General features: G+C 44.7%; 1 protein-coding gene across 2 annotated transcripts in view; it reads left to right on the top strand.

The window, feature by feature from the left end:
• Positions 1 to 317: 317 nt before the first annotated feature.
• The window catches only part of LOC147417501 (protein MITOFERRINLIKE 1, chloroplastic-like), a 36,525-nt gene continuing 18,642 nt past the window's right edge, over positions 318 to 18,200 (top strand). Inside the window, exon 1 of one of the 2 annotated variants that reach the window (XM_086507390.1) lies at positions 318 to 744. In XM_086507390.1, coding sequence (XP_086363516.1) covers positions 424 to 744 — 321 coding nt within the window. In that variant the 5' untranslated portion in view covers positions 318 to 423. The remainder of the gene's footprint in view (positions 745 to 18,200) is intronic. The other variant, XM_086507389.1, reaches the window with a different exon arrangement.

Here is an 18,200-nt window from a genome sequence, read left to right as displayed (position 1 = left end):
GTAAGATTGACAGAGTAAACTAGGACACGGAAAAGTAAACTTGGACAAGTAGGGAGCATGTCCAAGTTTATTTATCATTTAATGGTTTGCCCACATGTCAACGAAATCGTCACGGGTGTAGCAATTAGTGCATTGGGCTCTCACGACAGTGGCGAGGATTTGAATCCGGGTGCCTGCAACGAGCGCCTATTTTTTCCACCTTCCATTCGTCTCGAAATTCGCGCGCTTCTCTCCAACCCGTTGATCCCACCGCTTGCCCCTCATTAAGGCTCCGTGCCCTTTAGTGTTGAGACATGCCTCGAGTCCTTGATGAGGAACTTCTTTTGGAAATGTGAACTTGTCTCGGGAGTCGGGGCTGTCCGTTTACGTCATCGAGCTTAATCATCCTTCCTGTTGTGACCACGGCGTCAGTGCGCCGTGGCGATGGCTAAGGCAGACTGTAGAATAAGGTGGGTAAACTTGGAGTTGCAAGAAGAGAGGGATAGAGAGGGATGGGCCATGCTCGCATCTCTGTCCTGCAGTGCCGCCAATGGAAGCAATGGAGCAAGGCGCGCGTTGGAGAGATGGAGCAGGGGCGCAGCTGAGGTGAGTCTGGTGCAGAGAGTGGGTATAAGTGCCCTTGCCGGAGGCCTTGCTGGTGGTTTCACGAATGTTGTCTTGCACCCAATTGACACCGTCAAGACCAAGCTGCAGACTCGTGGTTCAGCTTCCATTTACTCTGGTCCCTTTGATGTCATTTCAAAGGTATGCTTTCACCTTCTGGTCATGAGTGGCTCTTATGTTGTATGGATAAGCATGGGATAGTTTTATCCAGCTGCATATTGACGGTCAACTGTCACTTGTTCTCACACATAAACTGAGTCCCAAAGCAAGTGATAACGGTGATTTAACTATCAAAGCTCAGTCATTAGCTGACAGGAGGTGTCTGGTAGTTTGCCTTTGTGTCAAGTACAATGCACCATTTATCTATAAATGAAGCGGTTTTTTCTTAAACAGATTAGTGATTCAGTGCTTATATGCTACTGAGCCCTTCTTCCTTCTATTTCTTGTGTTCTATTGGCATCCTTAAAATTGCGCTTGCCGGATCTATCAAGATACAAGTCGTGAGATACGATAACTTTAGGACTCACAAGGCACGGTCAAGAAGAAATGCATTTTGATGCCGCGTAAGAGGTTGATGGAGATTGTGTCGTTAGGATATGGTAATACGTGGGCTGCATCTCAGGGTTGTACGACCAATTTGGCCTAGCATATGCATTTTAGCCCGGATTTTTTTTTTGTAGTCTTGTTTTGGCGACTTTTTGTTCTTTGGTCTGTTTATTAATGGGGCACCTATAGACTGTTTAACCGCCCATTTAGATTAGCGACTCAGAAGCCCGAGTCAGGCAGAAGGCTGGGGTTTCCAAGATGTTATTGTTGTTTGTGAGGGACTCACACACACACACACACACATAGATATATACATGTCTCTATATGTATGTATGTATATGAATATATAACATATATCTATATGTATGTATGTATATGAATATATAACATATATCTATATGTATATATACATGAATATATAGGAAAAACCATCTGTTTACAAAACTTGTTTTGCCTTTTGTATGCCTTGAAACGAGACGTTTCAAAACCTTGAACCTAGAAATGGCCGAAACCATGAAACCTTTCACGTGACATTGTCATGTGCTCAGTTAACCATTTTAAAAGAAGCCACTAGCAGAAGGGCATCCCAAAAGTTTTGGTTGTAAGATTGAAGGGTATTACTCTTCTTGAACCGTAGGGGGTTACATGCAGTTCAATTAGCTGCCTCACATGGTGGTGTCAACCATAGGGAAACAATTGTTTGAATCCCACCCATGTCCCTGGTGCCTATCCATGTAACAATTGTCACATAATGATGATGTGTCAAAAGATCGTACCCGAAGAGCGTAGAGCTGCCGGCTAGAGTAGAGCACACATGCTTGGAAATGCGCCATGAATCCCAAACGTGACAATGGTAGAGACCGAAGTCGTGGCAATACCATACGTGGTTTATTAGATTGTTTGTAGAGATTGCCTCACCATTGCAGGCCTTTCAAAAAAAGGAGTTCCGTTCACTTTAGGACCTACTCGGATACTGCATTTGAGCGACTAAAGGAGAAGTTGTCTTCATTGCCATGTTTTTGAAGGAAGAGCGACATCAGATACACGAGAACCCAGATCTTAAGTACCAAGATTTGCTTGCCTCTTATGCGGATATGGAAGGAGTTGGAGAGAGGATCGCTGACCCTCGTTTGCATTCGCATTCGCATTCGCATGTAGCGTGCATCCACTTCCGTTGACAAGAAACCCTTGGAAATACCTCCGAGCACCTTTACCTTTCAGCTTCACCCGCAATATTTTCACGACAAGACTATTTGAGTGCTCGTACTTGCTCGCAAGGCAGAGTCAGCACGAAGGCTGGTATTTTGCGATAGTAGTAAGGCTACTTGGTAACTCGTATAGTAGGTGTTTACATCGCACCAACAATATCCACCCATTTGGAGGAATCGTCATTGGTTATGCATCCACATGCATCAGAAGCATTCGGCATCAGAAGTACAGATAGAAGTTCGGCAGTTGTGCCTCCTTTAACAGGGGGGATTGTCACGTGTGCACTTCACTTGCGCTACGTGGACATGTTCTGCCATAGTCTAACATGATCCAGTAGCTTAGGATTGAGCCTGGCACCTTTGTGAGCCTCTAGCAGGACGTGCATGTCCAGGCCGGTCACACTTGCATACCTCTCTTGCATGGGACAATTATTCCAGCATGTTGTAATTTACCGCATGTGAACCACCTCTTATGGCACATTTTATTATTATGTGATTTTTAATTATCAGAATCGTGGAAGGATGAATAAAGGCTGCTCGACCCAGCTTTTGGTGGATATATAGGCAGCAAGGGGCAGCGCTTGTAGGCAAGAAGCAGGAGGAGGAGCAAGTCCAGCGTTCCTTCAGGTTTTCCTCAGCGTTTTCAGCCTCCCATGACCAGCGTTTTTTGCACAAGGAAGCCAACGTTGTCAGCCCAAGACAACCAGCGTTTAGCTTTTGGAGCGTTTGCAGATCCTAGTCCTAGCCTCGTCGTGGTTGCAGCCCCCTTACCATTGACCTCGCTAGGAGTTCAGGATCCAATCGTAGGCCCGTCGTCGTCGTTGTCGTCGCCGTCACTCTCGTCGACACAGTACCCCAACATCAGTAGCATCAGTACCCATTAGCATCAGCATCTGAACATCCAGTCATTGTATGAGCATTTGTGCAAGAATAAAGAAAGTACTTGCTCTAGCAACAGATCAAGGGGGCCCTTGAGGGTTTGGGACCCGACATACCGTGTCTCTTCTCGCTCTCTCTCGTATCTCCTCTTTCTTTCAGTTTAGTTCTTTCAAGTGAAGTAAAGTGTCCCTTGTGTTTGTGCGGAGTACTAGATCCGATCTAAATCCATAAACACTTCCGCTACACCTGACAAGCAGAAAGTGTTGACGGAGTGTCATAATCCACCTTTTTTTGTACATAGAGGCGTTTCGGCAGTGCTCAAGGTCGTAGAGAGCTTCTTTTAGTGGCTTCAATTCAAGTCAGATTTGGATGCTTTTGTGTGGACTTGCATGGTATGTCAGAAGATGAACTTTTACATCCTTTATTCATATGAGAACGACTGTGGACGGCGGGAGAGTATGGCTATGGATTTTATCTTTGACCGCCTGAAGACTGAGAGTGGGCATGATGGCATCTCGACTGTAGTAGACACATTTAGCAAGCAAACTGACTTTGTACTAGTGAGTGAAGAAGACGATCTAGGCCAATCATACCACTAGATTGTTCATTGTAGAGGTCTTGAGATGTCATGGGATGCCATAGTCTATTGTGTTTTGTGACAGAGACCCTGAGATGACTAACTTGTTTTGGAGGGGCAGTCTGTGAGAGTTTGGGTACCACTGTAGAGTTCTCATGTCATTCATGTTTCGATCGATGGGTAGTCAGAGATTACCGATTCAACGAGACATTTGAACTGCCTTGTAGGAAAACACACCAATGGCAGATACTTGTCTCACTCAGACTTGTGATAAGAGACATAGCACTTCAACAAGTCATAGGGAAGGCACCTTTTGAGGTAGTCGAAGTGGGCAGGAAGTTCGTGTCGATCATTTAAGTAGATCAATTTATTGAGAATTTATAGAGCTTTATCTTTTGAAACCTTTTTGCACGTTAAGAATAGATGGTGAATCACAATAGCAGACACTTCAACTTGAAAGAGAGAGAAACCAAACACAAGACAGAGGAAGGTGGAGTTCCTTCCCTAGAAGTGTTGGCCCTCAAGACGAGCGCCCTCGAAGGGGATTTTTTTAATATTGCAAAAGATAGCCAATACAAGTTGTTGTCACAAGCTGTCACAAAGTGATGACGTGGCTACGGACAGCAGAAACCCTTAAAATCCTGCAAACCCTAATTTTTGCCAGAAACCCTAATTTCCGGAAATCGCGGAGGCGGTTTTTTTTTTTTTGGTGTTGTTTTGAGCGACGCAAATCTGCTGGCTTTTTGCTACGCAAGGATTTTGAGATAGAGAGAGAGTTGAATTGCTTTAATTTGCCCTCTCTTGAGATAGAGAGAGAGAGAATCTGCTTTTGCTTTTAAGCTTTTGGGGCTCTGCTTATGGGCATTTCTTATAACCTTTAAATTGGTGGTGAGGGCCTCACTTCTCAGAGCATTTGGACGCAAAGTTTGAGAGTGATACCCGAGCCACTCTTTTGTACTTTGAACTGATTAATACAAAAAGAAATACCGAAAGGGGCGCCAGTCTTTGGGGCCAATATCTCTAGGCACAGAACTCCGCCGGGAGAGTGCAAATCTAATGTGATCTGTGAATTGTTTTTGAAGTGGTTATTTGGTGTTGTCGCGATTGATTCTTGATTTGGAGTGTCCAAGTCTGTTACAGTGGTATCAGAGCACGGCCAATTTCTCTTCTACGGGAAATCCGATCCCCAATTTTTTTTTCCGCGGCACCTATGGCTTCACGCAAGGATCAGTCGACTCCCTTTGCATCTGGAGATGTGGGCAGGGATCACAACGAAGATTCCGGCAGAGAGTAGGGCCCGCCTCGACCTACTCAGGCGGAGCAAAGAGAGATGAAGCGTCGTCAATTGATTGGCGATGCAACGAAGATGATGCTCAGTTTTGCGAAGGACCCGAAGTTGGCAAAATATAGGAGCGAGACTTCTTTTCAGGAAGTGCATGCGCAGTGGCAGAAAACCACTACACCATCCCCGAAACCCGCTCTCAAGAAACCTTCTGATCACAAGCAATATTCAGAGAAGGAACTAGAAGAGGTGGTTGATGCACGGATTGCTTAGCTTTTTGACGCGCAAAAGAAAGCCAAAAATCACGGCAAAAAGCAGAAGAAAAGCACTGACTTTCCGGGATATTTGGGTCGTCAGTCGACTTTTGACAAGGCAAAGAAACGGAAGAAGCGTGTTCGATTTGAAGGAGTACCCAGTTCTTCTTCTTCTTCTTCTTTTGATAGTTCTTCTAGCTCTTCAGATTCGAGCGAAGAAGACAGAAAAGGTAAAAAGTGAAGCAAGAAACAAAGCTTCGGAAAGGGCAAGAAAAAGGCAAAGAAGGCTAAATCTCGCCTAGAGACTGACAGTTCTACTGAGGACTCGTCTACAGACAGCTCAGATTCGGATGACAGAAACTTTTATGCGAACAAGAAGAATTTTTACAAAGCCAACCAGTATGACTTTCTCGAAGATAAAAGCAAGAAAGTTCGAGAGTTTAAGGAAGGTGGCCACTCGATCAAGTTTGATACTTTTTCAGGATACTCAGATGCTTCGAAGGCTTTGTCTTTAATACAACAGTTTGACATCGCTTTCGCGAGAGGACGTTATTCAGAGCACTCCAAGATTCGGAGAGCTACCTCTTACCTTAAGGGGAATGCTCGTACTTGATGGTCCACGCTTCTTTTAAACAAGACTGCGCCAGTTAAATGACTGAAATTCAAAAAGCTTTTTATTTCTTCTTGGTTGACGCAAGAATTTGAACGAGATATACGAGCTGCTTGGAACCATCTTCGGATGACCAAGAAAGATACAATCAATGCTTACTGTGAAAGATTCTGGAGCTCTTTTCTACTTGCCTCTTCATTCAAGGTCTCATTCAGAGAACAGATTGAGCGGTTTACCTTGGGTCTATCTACAGAGATCCGAGATCACTGCTTGGAACAGAAGTCAGCTTCTATCCAGGAGTTGATGAGTCATGCGAAGTGGGGCTTTGCCATTCACTCTGGCAGTCTGACCTACCCCACAGATGAGACCATGACCCTACGAGCCGAACAGACTTCTGGGAATGAAAGTAAAAAGAAAAAGAGCAACCCAGAGAAAAAGGATGCACGACCCGAGCTTACTCTTGAGGAGCGAGCTCGCTTCATTAGAGACGGGAAGTGCTTTGGATGCGGGGAACATGGACATATCTCCGCGAAGTGCCCTAAAAAGGCACAGAAAGAACAAAATGATAAAGACGACGACAGGCCTGAGAGTTTGAGAGCAGCTGAGGAACGTGGCAGGAAAGGCAGATAGAAAAAGCAGAATGGGTACCACATGGCATGGGACCTGCACCGAATCAAATGAATGAAAGTACTAACTTTACCGCTTTTTGGGGCAAAGTGAAGGATCAGGAAGCTCTTTTGAAGGAGCCAAGGCCAACTTTTTTTCACTTGGAATTGGCGGCTCGATTTGGAATTACGCCTGACAGACTGACGCCACAGGTGGAGGTAGTTCGACTGGCACCCAGATGGGATGTTGCCATTACACTGAGCATTGGCAAACTTCGTTTGCAATGACAGGGGTGTTCAGGGCACGCGAGTGACGTTCTACTCAAGATCCCTTGGTACCACAAGAGCTACGCCGTGGTTGACTACCTGGCTGAGAAAGCGACTTTGATAAATGAAGGGCTCAGAGATTGTACTTGATGAACTTCAGTTTTCTTTACTCATTCTTATGGGAGAGACCTGAACGATGGATAAAGGTTGAATATGTTTTGACTTTATCAAAAGACGCCAAGATTTTTCTCCACACTCATGCCGATTGTTTTTCAGACCATTGACCTGATACCTGGAAGCACATCACCGAACCGTCCACCTCTGTGTGAGCCGAGTACAAAATGAAAAGATTATGAACCAAGTGAAAGACCTCTTGGAAAAGGGTCTTGTCCAGACTAGTACTTCACCGTATTGCTCTCCACTGTTGTTGGATTTGAAGAAAGTCAGATCTTGGAGAATGTGCATCGATTGTAGAGCTCTCAACAAAATCACCATCAAGAACAGATTTCCGATTCCTAGGATCGATGATATACTCGGTAGGTTACAGGGATCCTCATGTTTTAGCAGTATTGACCTGAAGAGTGGATATCATCAGATCCGAATCGCGCCGAGAGACGTCTACAAGACAGCCTTTCGGACTACTTTTTGGATTATTTGAGTTTTTGGTGATGCCTTTTGGCTTAACCAATGCTCCTGCGACATTTAACCGGATGATGGACGGGATTTTTCGAGAGTACAGGCTATTTGTTGGCACTTTCTTTGATGATATCATTGTTTCTCCAAGAATGAGGCAGAACACAGAGATCATCTGCTTCAGAGACTTTTTGGGACACTTTGTCTCAGCAGCAGGAGTGCAAGTGGATTCGGCCAAGATAGAGACTATACGTGATTGGCTCGATTTGAAGAATGTGTTCGTACTACAGGCGGTTCATACGAAAGTTTGCAGAGGTTGCTTCCCCTTTGCATATCTTGATACAGAAAGGAGTCCTTTTCTCGTGGGGATCCACAAAGGTGACTGCCTTTCAGACATTGAAAGAGAAATTGACTACATGACCAGATTTGACTTTGCCGGACTTGCAGAAGTCATTTGAAGTATATTGTGATGGTTGTGGTCGTAGTCTGGGTGCTATCTTGATGCAAGAAGGCCATGTCATTGCTTACGAGAGCCGATTGTTCTCTAGGCCGGAGATGATGACACAGATTTATGAGAAAGAGCTTTTGATGATTATCCATGCTCTTACTCAGTGGCGGCATTACCTACTCGGAGCGGATTTTACTGTCCTTACAGACCATCAGAGTTTGCGCTACTTCTTGTCATAGAAGCAGTTTTCGGAAAAGCAGATGCGGTGGGCGAACATCTTGTCATAGTTTCACTTCCAGATTGTCCATGTGCAGGGACAGAAGAATGTGGTGGCAGATGCTTTGTCTCGGAAGCCGTTGGTTCTGGCTATTTCCGCGATACATCATAGGAGCTTCGAGGATATGGTCGATCAGTATGCCACAGATACAGATTTTGCAGATATTTTCACACGGATACGGATGGGGAGACAGTAGCTGGATACTCCCTTCCGGAAGGCTACTTGATGAGAAAGACTATGTTGTGCGTTACACAGCCGTTGCGGGAAAAGGTTATGACTGAATGCCACTGTCTACCTTTTACGGGTCACCGCGGCATTGCTACCACCATGAAGGGGTAGAGAGATACTTCTTTTGGTCGAGACTCAAAAAGGATGTGGAAGAGTTTGTGCGTAGTATGCCAGAAGGTTAAGTTTGACAGGCATAAGGCATAGGAATTGTTACAGCCTTTACCCATAACCATCCGCCCTTGGGAAAATATTGAAATGGATTTCATTTTGATCTCCCGAGAACACAGAATGATCACGATGATTTTCCGATTACATGGCACGTCTGAGACGATTGTCTCCGACAGAGACCCCAGATTTGTGAGTTTGTTTTGGAAGGCAATTTGGGAGAACATTGGCACGCGGTTGCAGTTCTTGTCATCGTTCCACTTGCAGACTGACGGGCAATCTGAGATTGCCAATTCAGTGGTTTTAGATTTATCGAAGTCTTGTATCTCGGATCAAAAGACTCAATGGGAAAAGAACTTACCTTTGGTGGAATTTGCCTACAATAACAAGATACACTCTTCGACGGGGAAGACGCCATTTGAGATTGTTGAAAGTGCTGCGAAGGTTCCATCCTTCCTGAGCACGAAAGATAAGATCTTTGAAGCGGATGAATATATACGAGATTTGGATACGGCTTTTGCGAAGGTTCGCGAGACTTTGTAGAAGTCTCAAGAACGACAGAAAAAGGCAGCGGATCGCCATCGTCACGACATGAAATTGAAGGAGGATGATTGGGTGCTCTTACGTTTTGAGAAGGCACGCCTAAGAAAGAACAAGGGAAAGGAGAGGCTTTTTCCAAAGCTTAGTATGCGATACTACGGACCTTTCCAGATCACTGAAAAGATAAATGATGTCTCCTTTCGATTGAAACTGCCAAATACTTGGAGGATTAACAATGCATTCCATGTGAGTCTCTTGAAACCTGTTAAGGGTGATGTGCCTGATGATGGGGAGCCTGATGAGCAACCCGAAGTGGAAGAAAACGAGGAGATCCTTGTTCTTGAACAGATTTTGGTACATAAGGATACGAAGACTAAAGCTAAAGTCCGAAGGCAGTTCTTGGTTAAGTTCAAGAACTATCCTGCATTTGATGCAAAGTGGATGGAGGAGGAGGACCTAGCAGATACTACTCGGATTGTGAAACTTTACCTCGATGTTTTGGTTTAGCATAGTCTACTCCAAACGGAACCCAGAAATTCAGCTTGGCCGAAGATCTGGTGCAGTAGGATGCACAAGAGGGGAGTTACTCCGCTCCTTTGTCAACAGATGCCTTGATTTTGATACTAAAGTCACTGATGTCTCTTTGAGCTTCAGGGATACTGAGAGTTGACAGTATTCTGCTGTATGACTTTATGAAATGGAATTCCTGATAAAGATACTGATTTGTTCTTGACTTCTTTTGAGTGCAGGAACTGATAGCCAAAATGACTGCAGCATTTTGGTTTGATTGATCTCGAATAGACATGGTTGCAATAGGGGTTAGTCAATTGGACATCGATGAGGAAATTAGATGTGTGTTCCTAGTACGTAGGTACTAACAATTAGTGTTTGCTAAGACGGTTTATGGCTTTTGTCGGTTTTGCAGGCGTAATCGTGGTAGAGGGGGTATGTCACAAAGTGATGACGTGGCTATGGACAACAGAAACCCTAATTTTTGCCAAAAATCGTAAAATTCTTGCAGACCCTAATTTCTGCTAGAAACCCTAATTTCCGAAAATCGCGGAGGCGGTAAATTTTTTTTTTCTTTTTTGGGTGTTTGTTTTGAGCGACGCAAATCTGTTGGCTTTTTGCTACGCAAGGATTTGGAGATAGAGAGAGTTGAATTGCTTTAATTTGCCCTCTCTTGAGATAGAGAGAGAGAATCTACTTTTGCTTTTAAGCTTTTGGGGCTCTGCTTTTGGTAACCTTTAAATTGGTGGTGAGGGCCTCACTTCTCAGAGCATCTGGACGCAGAGTTTGAGAGTGAAACCCGAGCCACTCTCATGTACTTTGAACTGATTAATACAAAAAGAAATATTGAAAGGGGCGCCAGTCTTTGGGGCCAATATCTCTAGGCACGGAACTCCGTCGGGCCAGTGCAAATCTGTTGTGATCTGTGAATTGTTTTGAAGTGGCTATTTGGTACTGTCGCGATTGATTCTTGACTTGCAGTGTCCAAGTCTGTTACACAAGTGCTCATGGCCTTCTTGATCTTCACAAGTGCCCAAGCATTCGCTGTCTTTTTAAAGCCTTGGTCATCTTCACAAATGATCAACAAGAGTGATCGCCCAAATACTGATGATAGTTACAAATGCCCCCAAGAGATCTTTGTATAGGGACTAGCCTAGCCTTTTGGGTGCTCTTGACCCTTGGCTTTTCAATTGTCCAACCCCTTGGCTTATAAAAAGAAGGGCGCCCCACTTCTAGGCTGATTTGTGTTATGCGCCTCACTTTTCGGGCTGATTTGTGACATCTTTTGCTAGGTAATGGGTATTCCCGATGCGTCACAGGATGGGTGACGGGAGCATCAAATAGGGTTTATTCAATTGGTTTGAGGAGGAAATCCAATTTGGGTAAGAATTATGCTTAAAGATGCAAGCACATGAATAAAGATGGGTTTTGAGAAGCTTTGAAGAAAAGTAGGACGTTTATAAGTGCTATTTGGGGAAGCAGATGCTTTCCTGCAGATTGCATTTGTGCATGAGGTTGCATTTAGGGACGCTTGGGGAGTGCTGTGTAAGCATTGATTTTTAAACTGAGTTTGAACAGGTTTACACCATTTTTAAATATGTCGGGCTGCCCACTTAAGAAGTGGGCAACCCTCATAAAAAAAGCAGCAGGCGTTCCCTATCTGGCTAAAAACAACAAAGAACTAGCGATCTCTCTCTCTCTCTCTCTCTCTCTCTCTCTCTCTCTCTCTCTCTCTCAGGCTTTTGCCAGCCCTCTCTCTCTTCCCCCCTATTCCTCCCCTTTCCACCTGCTGTTGTAGGGGAAAAAAAGCACTAGCACCCTTGCTATTCTTGTCACCCCCCTAGACCTATAAAAGCAACATGGACGTCCCCACTCTCAGCAAGATTGTAGTGCTAAGAAAAAGGAGACCTTGCCATGACGTATCTGCAAGTGCTCGCGACAAGTTTGCGTATGGAGTTGTTTTCTGTGCCACGAGAATCTTGCTACTGTGTTTGTGTTTTGCAGGACTCCATCTTAGCGGAAGGAGCAAGGAGGCTTCAGCCTACGCTCGGGGATTCCGGGAACAGAATCCGAGACGGTTTGTAGAGCTTTGACGCTCTGAGGACAAACCGGAAGGTATCTGAGTTGAGAGCTAGCTTCTCAGGTTTCCGAACGGGAAGGAAACGACCATCGAGTCTGAGATCTAGAACGGAGGGGTTTACTCCAGTTCTTGTGCTTGTAAAAAGATTCTCCCCATAATAAAGATTCTCTTTTTTTTTGTTGGGGGGGGGGGGGGGGGGGGGGGGAGCCTCTTTTTGGTCCCCAACACTTTGTCGATCTTCTCCCTTCTATGTGTCTATCATGTCATATTTATTTTCAGCTTATCAATTACTCATGTGCGCTCGCGTTCGTGACAGTGGTTTTCTGCAAAGAAGGACGATTCTGAAAAGGAATGGGAAGAGCCACGTTGAGTCAAGGGAGAATCACTCAAGAAGAGCTTCAACAAGTATGAGTTCAACTTGCAGAATTGCAGCAGCTTCTTACGTTGCCAAATGTCTAGAAGGTTTTAGACGGACTCAAGAAACCGCCATAGCAGCTACGGTACGGGACAAGACGTTTAATACGCGGTGTACAATACGCGTAATAGACGTGTTTTTTAGAATAAAAAATAAAATACGTCAACTTTTTTAGATATGATACTTTAATAAGAACAAATGAATCGGTTCATGGACCTCCTCAATGACTCTTCAATATTTAGCCATAGCATATATAAACAAGCACCATGAAGCTCTAAAACACAATTGATCAATTAGAAAAAGACATACGTTTTGAGCAAAAAAACGTTAGAATAGAAAACGTTATGAGACGTATTGCACGTTTCAATACGGGACGTCGTGTATTCTTAATAAAATACGCGTATTTTAGCTGCTATGGAAACCGCAAGTAATAGACGCTGATGGGCATCAGGAAAACGCTGGTGGTGGTAACAACAGGCAGGAAGAAAATACGAAAAGAGGTGCTGCAGTGCACAAGGGATCTCCGGATTGGAACAACCGGCCTACCAAGGACAAAGGCCAAGAAAAAGAATTGTCTTTGGTGAATGACAATAAAGAGGTCTCTATTTCTTTCCTATCATACTCTCCTGACTATACCACCTCTACTTCTCACATAACACTAAAGAGAAGCCCAAGTTTAAGAAGGACAAAACAACAAGCGTCACCACGGGATGCGAGGTTTCAAATCCAGTGACAAGGATGTCAAGTTTGCCAGTTACACTGGATGAAGAAATATTCCAAGGCACTATCCTTATGAGTCAGTTTGAAGTTGCTTTTGCAAATGGAAACTTCATTGAAAAATCCAAGTTGTGTCATGTTGGGATGTATCTCAAGGAGACAGCAAGCTAGTGGTGGTTGGCAAAGATTCTGGAAGGTACTCAAGCAAGAACATGGACTTAGTTCAAGGCTGAATTTTATGAACAATTCCTTCCTTCCGTCCGACTTTAAGAAGGATATCCGAAAGGAATGGTACTAGCTAGCCTCCAAGGAACATGAGAAAGTCACGACCTATGTTGACAAGTATTGGTCGGTTCGTCGTAAAGTCACCCCTTTCATGAAGATTTTCGACGAGAAAAAGATGTGAAAGCTCAAGGTAAGTCTATCATCACAGCTTCAGGAGAGCATGAAGGTGTATCCCCATGATACCCTTCACAGGATGATGGAGTCGAAGACCTACACTCTTTTGGAACTCCCAGAAGAATGGAACAAAGCACCTACCGTGCAAGACAAAGCGGTATATGACGATCATGGAAACCAAGGCAGAAAGCGTCCCTTTGAGGACCTTGATCAGTCTAAGAAGCCAGAGGGCACCTGTAAGCAACTTAAATCTCTCTCACCTGCCCAAGTACAAACCTTCAAGGAAGAAGGAAGATGTTTCTAATGTGGAGAGAGAGGACATATGAAGCCCGACTGTCTTGAGACTTGTCTCGAACAAAAATCAAGTAAGTAGAAATATGAGATGTCATTAACTTAGAAATTGTTGCAACAGATACAACTAGGATAGTGTCAGGCACAGCAGAAGAGTTTAAGGATTTAGCTCGCATCTAGTACTCCGCACAAACACAATGTTACTTAAGTTCACTTGCAAAGAACTGAATTGAACCGAATAAAAGAGAGAGAGAGAGAGAGAGAGAGAGAGAGAGAGAGAGAGAGAGAGAGAGAGAGAGAGAGAGAGAGAGATGAGAAGAAGAAGAAGAAGAAGAGAGTTTTAACGTCGTAGGAAACTATTCCAAGAGACCTTAAAGATCTAGCCGACGAGGAGTTGAACTCAAGAGAGAGAGAGAGTAGACATAGCATGTCGGGTCCCAACCACCCTCAAGGGCCCCCTGTCTCTGTTGCCAGAGCAAGTACTTGCTTTATTACTTGCACAATGCTCAAGGATTAAATGTTGAGATGCTAATGGGTACTTGATGCAGATGCTTGGTACTACTGAGATACTGAAGGGTATTGCGAGTACTCGGTACTTGAGAGGTTGAGTGCTGGGTACTGTGGTGGGTGCTTGGTACTTGGTACTTGGTACTTGGTACTAGGGGTTCTTGGTACTTGATGTTGCGGGGTCGACGGCGAGGACGAGGCTGTGGGCCGATTTGCTATCGCAGGTAGTGGCAATGGCTGAAACTGAAAATCATTGGTGCTGCTAATGCCGAGGGCTGAATCGGTGTTGAGGCAAAGGGCTGAAATCGACGGCGGGGGTAGGGCCGATTGCTGGCTGAAAAGCGTTGATGCAAGGCTGCAAAAACTTTGGTACTGCTGGTCCTTGAGAGGCTCTGCTTCTCTAATCCTCTTCCTTTTATTGGTGCCCAAGGGACTTCATTTATAGTTCTTTTAGCCATTTGCCCTACCTATTGCAATAAATGTCATGTCAAAGTCACTCATTAATAAATGACTTAAGTGACTGTTCATATGCCTACATGCTTAAGTGACTTAATGTAAGGTGCAGCGAAAGTGGATGTTGAACTTTGCTCAAGATGAGTGCTCCGTAGTGTGCTCAAGGTTCCTTTTACTTAGGGAAGGGAGAGCCTTCCATTCTTTAATGAGAGAGTGCAAGTGATCACAACAAAGTGGATAAACACTGTGAATGAAGGTGCTGAGACTGAGAGAGAGAGAGAGAAGAATACGACACCAGAATGTTGTCAAAACCCTCCTCCGAAGGCCCCACTCTCGATGGCGAGAGCAGTCTATGCTATTGATTGCACAAATCTCTACAATCCCTGGACTTGCCAACGATGTCGACGACGATGAGGACGACAACGAGACGGGCTGAAATCTGAAAATGCTAATGGCTGAAATTTGCAAATCTTCTTTGCTGAATTCTGACTCTATGTCGGTGACGATGTCGATGGCAACCATGCGACGACGACGCGCTGAAAACGCAGATGTTGAAATCTGTGTTTTCCGGGCTGAAACTGCAAACTTCGATGGATCCCACCGTGCGGCGAGGAACTGTTGCGGGAAGGTGAGATCTGCGAGGTTCGGGACTTCTTCTGCGATGTCTGACTGCTGAAAACTGAAAACGCTGGTTCCTCTTGTGGTTTTGTCGCGATGGAACTGCAAAACGCCAAGGGCTGATCTGCAACCAAAAACGCTAGGGCTGAAAACTGACCTTGCGGTGGAAATCTGCTAATGCTAGGGCTGATCTGTTGTGTCGTGTTGTCACCGAGGCTGATCTGCTGTGCAAAAACGCCAGGGCTGGTTCTTCATGCAAAAACGCTAGGCCTTGCCTGCTGCAAAACGCTAGGGTTCCTCTGTTGGGGGTCTTGTTGAGAAGGTGCCTGTTGAGCAAGTGCTCGTGCTGCCTCTTCTGCCAGGAAGTGCTAGCGCTAGGTTTCTATATATACAAACTTATTAAATTTGCCCTATCTAGTTCCAACAAAAGTCACTTAAAAATAATAAGCGAAAAACGTCAAAAATAGGGAAAATAGGTCTGTGCATTGTAAAAATGCTCCTGATGGGTTCTGATGGAAATCTGATGATCATGCTGTGTGCAACCAGAGGATATGCATCGAATATAAGTGTTTGGACATGCACGGTCTGCGAACAGACTCACAAAAGTGCCAGATCACTTCCTATTCTAGATTGACTTGACTGAACTGAACCCTGGTCATGCTGTAGCTTGTCCACGGACACATAGGGTTGATGTGTCACGTGACATTCCCTCCTTTTCAAAGTGAGGTATTGGTACCGAACTGTATGGCGTCGAGGGAGATCGCCAATAACATCCGGAATCCTGGAAAGGACTCTTCGCCGGCCCACTCTGATGTGTGGGTCGTGCGATACTTGAACTTCATAAACGTCTGCTACGCTTGCTTCTTTGGGCCGCGCTGAAAGCGACACAAAGGCTTCTGTAGCTCCTTTAATGCTTCAACTTCGTCGATAGTCATGCGTCTACCTTCTTCAAGAATCTCCGAGGATGAAAATTCTTGAAATCACTTTCAACACAAAAAGATATTGTGCTAATTCTTTCTATCTTTTGTGGTGCGTATGCCCTATCAACTACCTCATTTTTGTGCTAATTTTTCCGATTTAATGCTTCTTTTAGTGCTAGGCTTCATTATGGCTGAGTCTGCCCTTGATCTCCGGAGTCATGACAGAAACTCAGCACGCTGAACTTTGTGTTGATGTATGCTCATGTGTGTGTGCGTGTGGTGTGTGTTGTGTTGGGGAGCATATGTTAGTACCTAGTTCTACACCCACTATTGGGCACTGACGACGTTAGTGGGGATGTCGTGGTATTTAGTCAATACTATGTATGATGGAGCTGATGGTTATATTGTCTTGTGGGTGACTACCATGGGTCTATACCTTGCACTTTCCTTCAAGGGTGAATCTGGGCTTATCCTGGATTCATCTAGGTATATATATATATACCCATTCCATGTAAAGTGACTGGAAGAATGCTATTCCTTCGAAAAAACTATGCATGCAATGCAGATGAACAAAGTGACGAAGTGCCAAACCGTTCATCAAACACACGCAAACAATGAGATCGAATATTTTCTTTCTGATCTAAATCAATCAACTGTGGCAAATGACAATGAAAATGCCGATGCTTGATGCTCAATTCTTCGTGTGCTCTTTCAGAAACTGTGTCAGGGCGAGGAAGAGACATGGAATGTGACTTCCTTGAATGCATACTTTTCAACTTTTCATGAGAAATCCGCATACATCCGTGCTCATTCATGAGTGAATCGTGCTCAGCATACAATATGGCATGCCTATGAAAAGGGATCACATAAGGACGGTGACTAAAATATAGGAAAGCATCAGGAATGAAACACTCGAACAATGCGTGCTGACTAATCATTCGTACACATAATACTTCCTGTGGGGGTTCTTTGGACCTAGGCTCGAGAGCCAAGATCGGTTCTGTGGACCTCGACTTGAGAGCCAAGATTGGTTCTTTGTGATTGATCGAATCTGCAATGAGGTTAGCTTCACGAGAGAGAGTATCAACTAACACATCATGCTTGTGAACAATCACATCATCTTCATGCAAATCATCATGCTTGTGAAAAATCACATCTTGATCATGCAGATCATCATGCTTATCATCATCATTCAAATCATTATGCTCATCATTATCATTCAAAGCATCATGCTTATCATCATGCAAATCCTGTGTGTCATGCTTTGGATAAGAAGAGACTGGGAGAGTCTCCTTTCCCAAATCTCTTGCTCTGTGCCTGAACTTGAGAAAAGAGTCGCAACATCTCTTGCATTCTTGCTTTGTTCTCGCGATCAAATCTTGCTTCTCTTTCGTCGCGCTCATGTGCTATGGCTGCCATTCTGTCTTCGTATTTACGCTCAATTTTTGCTTTTCTTGCTTCGCGTTCTAACTTGCTGTCCATAAACATCTGCTCCAACTCCTCTATAGGAGTTAGTGCAATCCTTGGCGTAGATGGGGAAGGGGGAGGGTCGGAAAAACCTCTTGGTGGGGAAAATTGTTCTTCACCACCTCCATGCTCATCACCTTCATGCAAAGTATCCATTCCGCTTCGGGTGATGACCATTCACTGAGATCTTTGGTTCTTAAGTTCACGAGGAACTTGGGTTCTTGGGTTCTTGAGGTTCTTGAGGTTCTTCTTCAGCTTGCAATCTGTGTTAGAGGAGGATCTTCTCTTCACCCGAGTTCTGCTCTCTTCCACGGGCGCACCCCTTGGCGGCCTTGCGCTCACACCAAGGTTGCTTTTTCCCACCTCACGTCGATTGGCCGGGCGCTAAGTGCACGGTCCGCTCTCAATGAGTGAAATAGGCACAAGGGGAGGCTGGACAAGCCCTTCTTTCTTGGGTTTCCTGTCACTCTTCAACAACACGATTAGGAATTGACACGCCCAAGAGGTCTTGGGTTACGTGCGACCACAACAAGCGAAAAATAAAATAAATCTGTGGTTCTTGTGGTTCTTTCCTTGAGTGATACAGAACAGTGCCAAAGCTCTGATACCAATGTAAGGTGCAGCGGAAGTGGATGTTGAACTTTGCTCAAGATGAGTGCTCCATAGTGTACTCAAGGTTCCTTTTACTTAGGGAAGGGAGA

The sequence above is a fragment of the Adiantum capillus-veneris genome, chromosome 30, assembly GCF_014529385.1.
Source record: "Adiantum capillus-veneris isolate H3 chromosome 30, ASM1452938v2, whole genome shotgun sequence".
NCBI classification, from domain to species: Eukaryota; Viridiplantae; Streptophyta; class Polypodiopsida; order Polypodiales; family Pteridaceae; genus Adiantum; species Adiantum capillus-veneris.
This window is presented reverse-complemented; position numbering and strand designations above follow the sequence as displayed.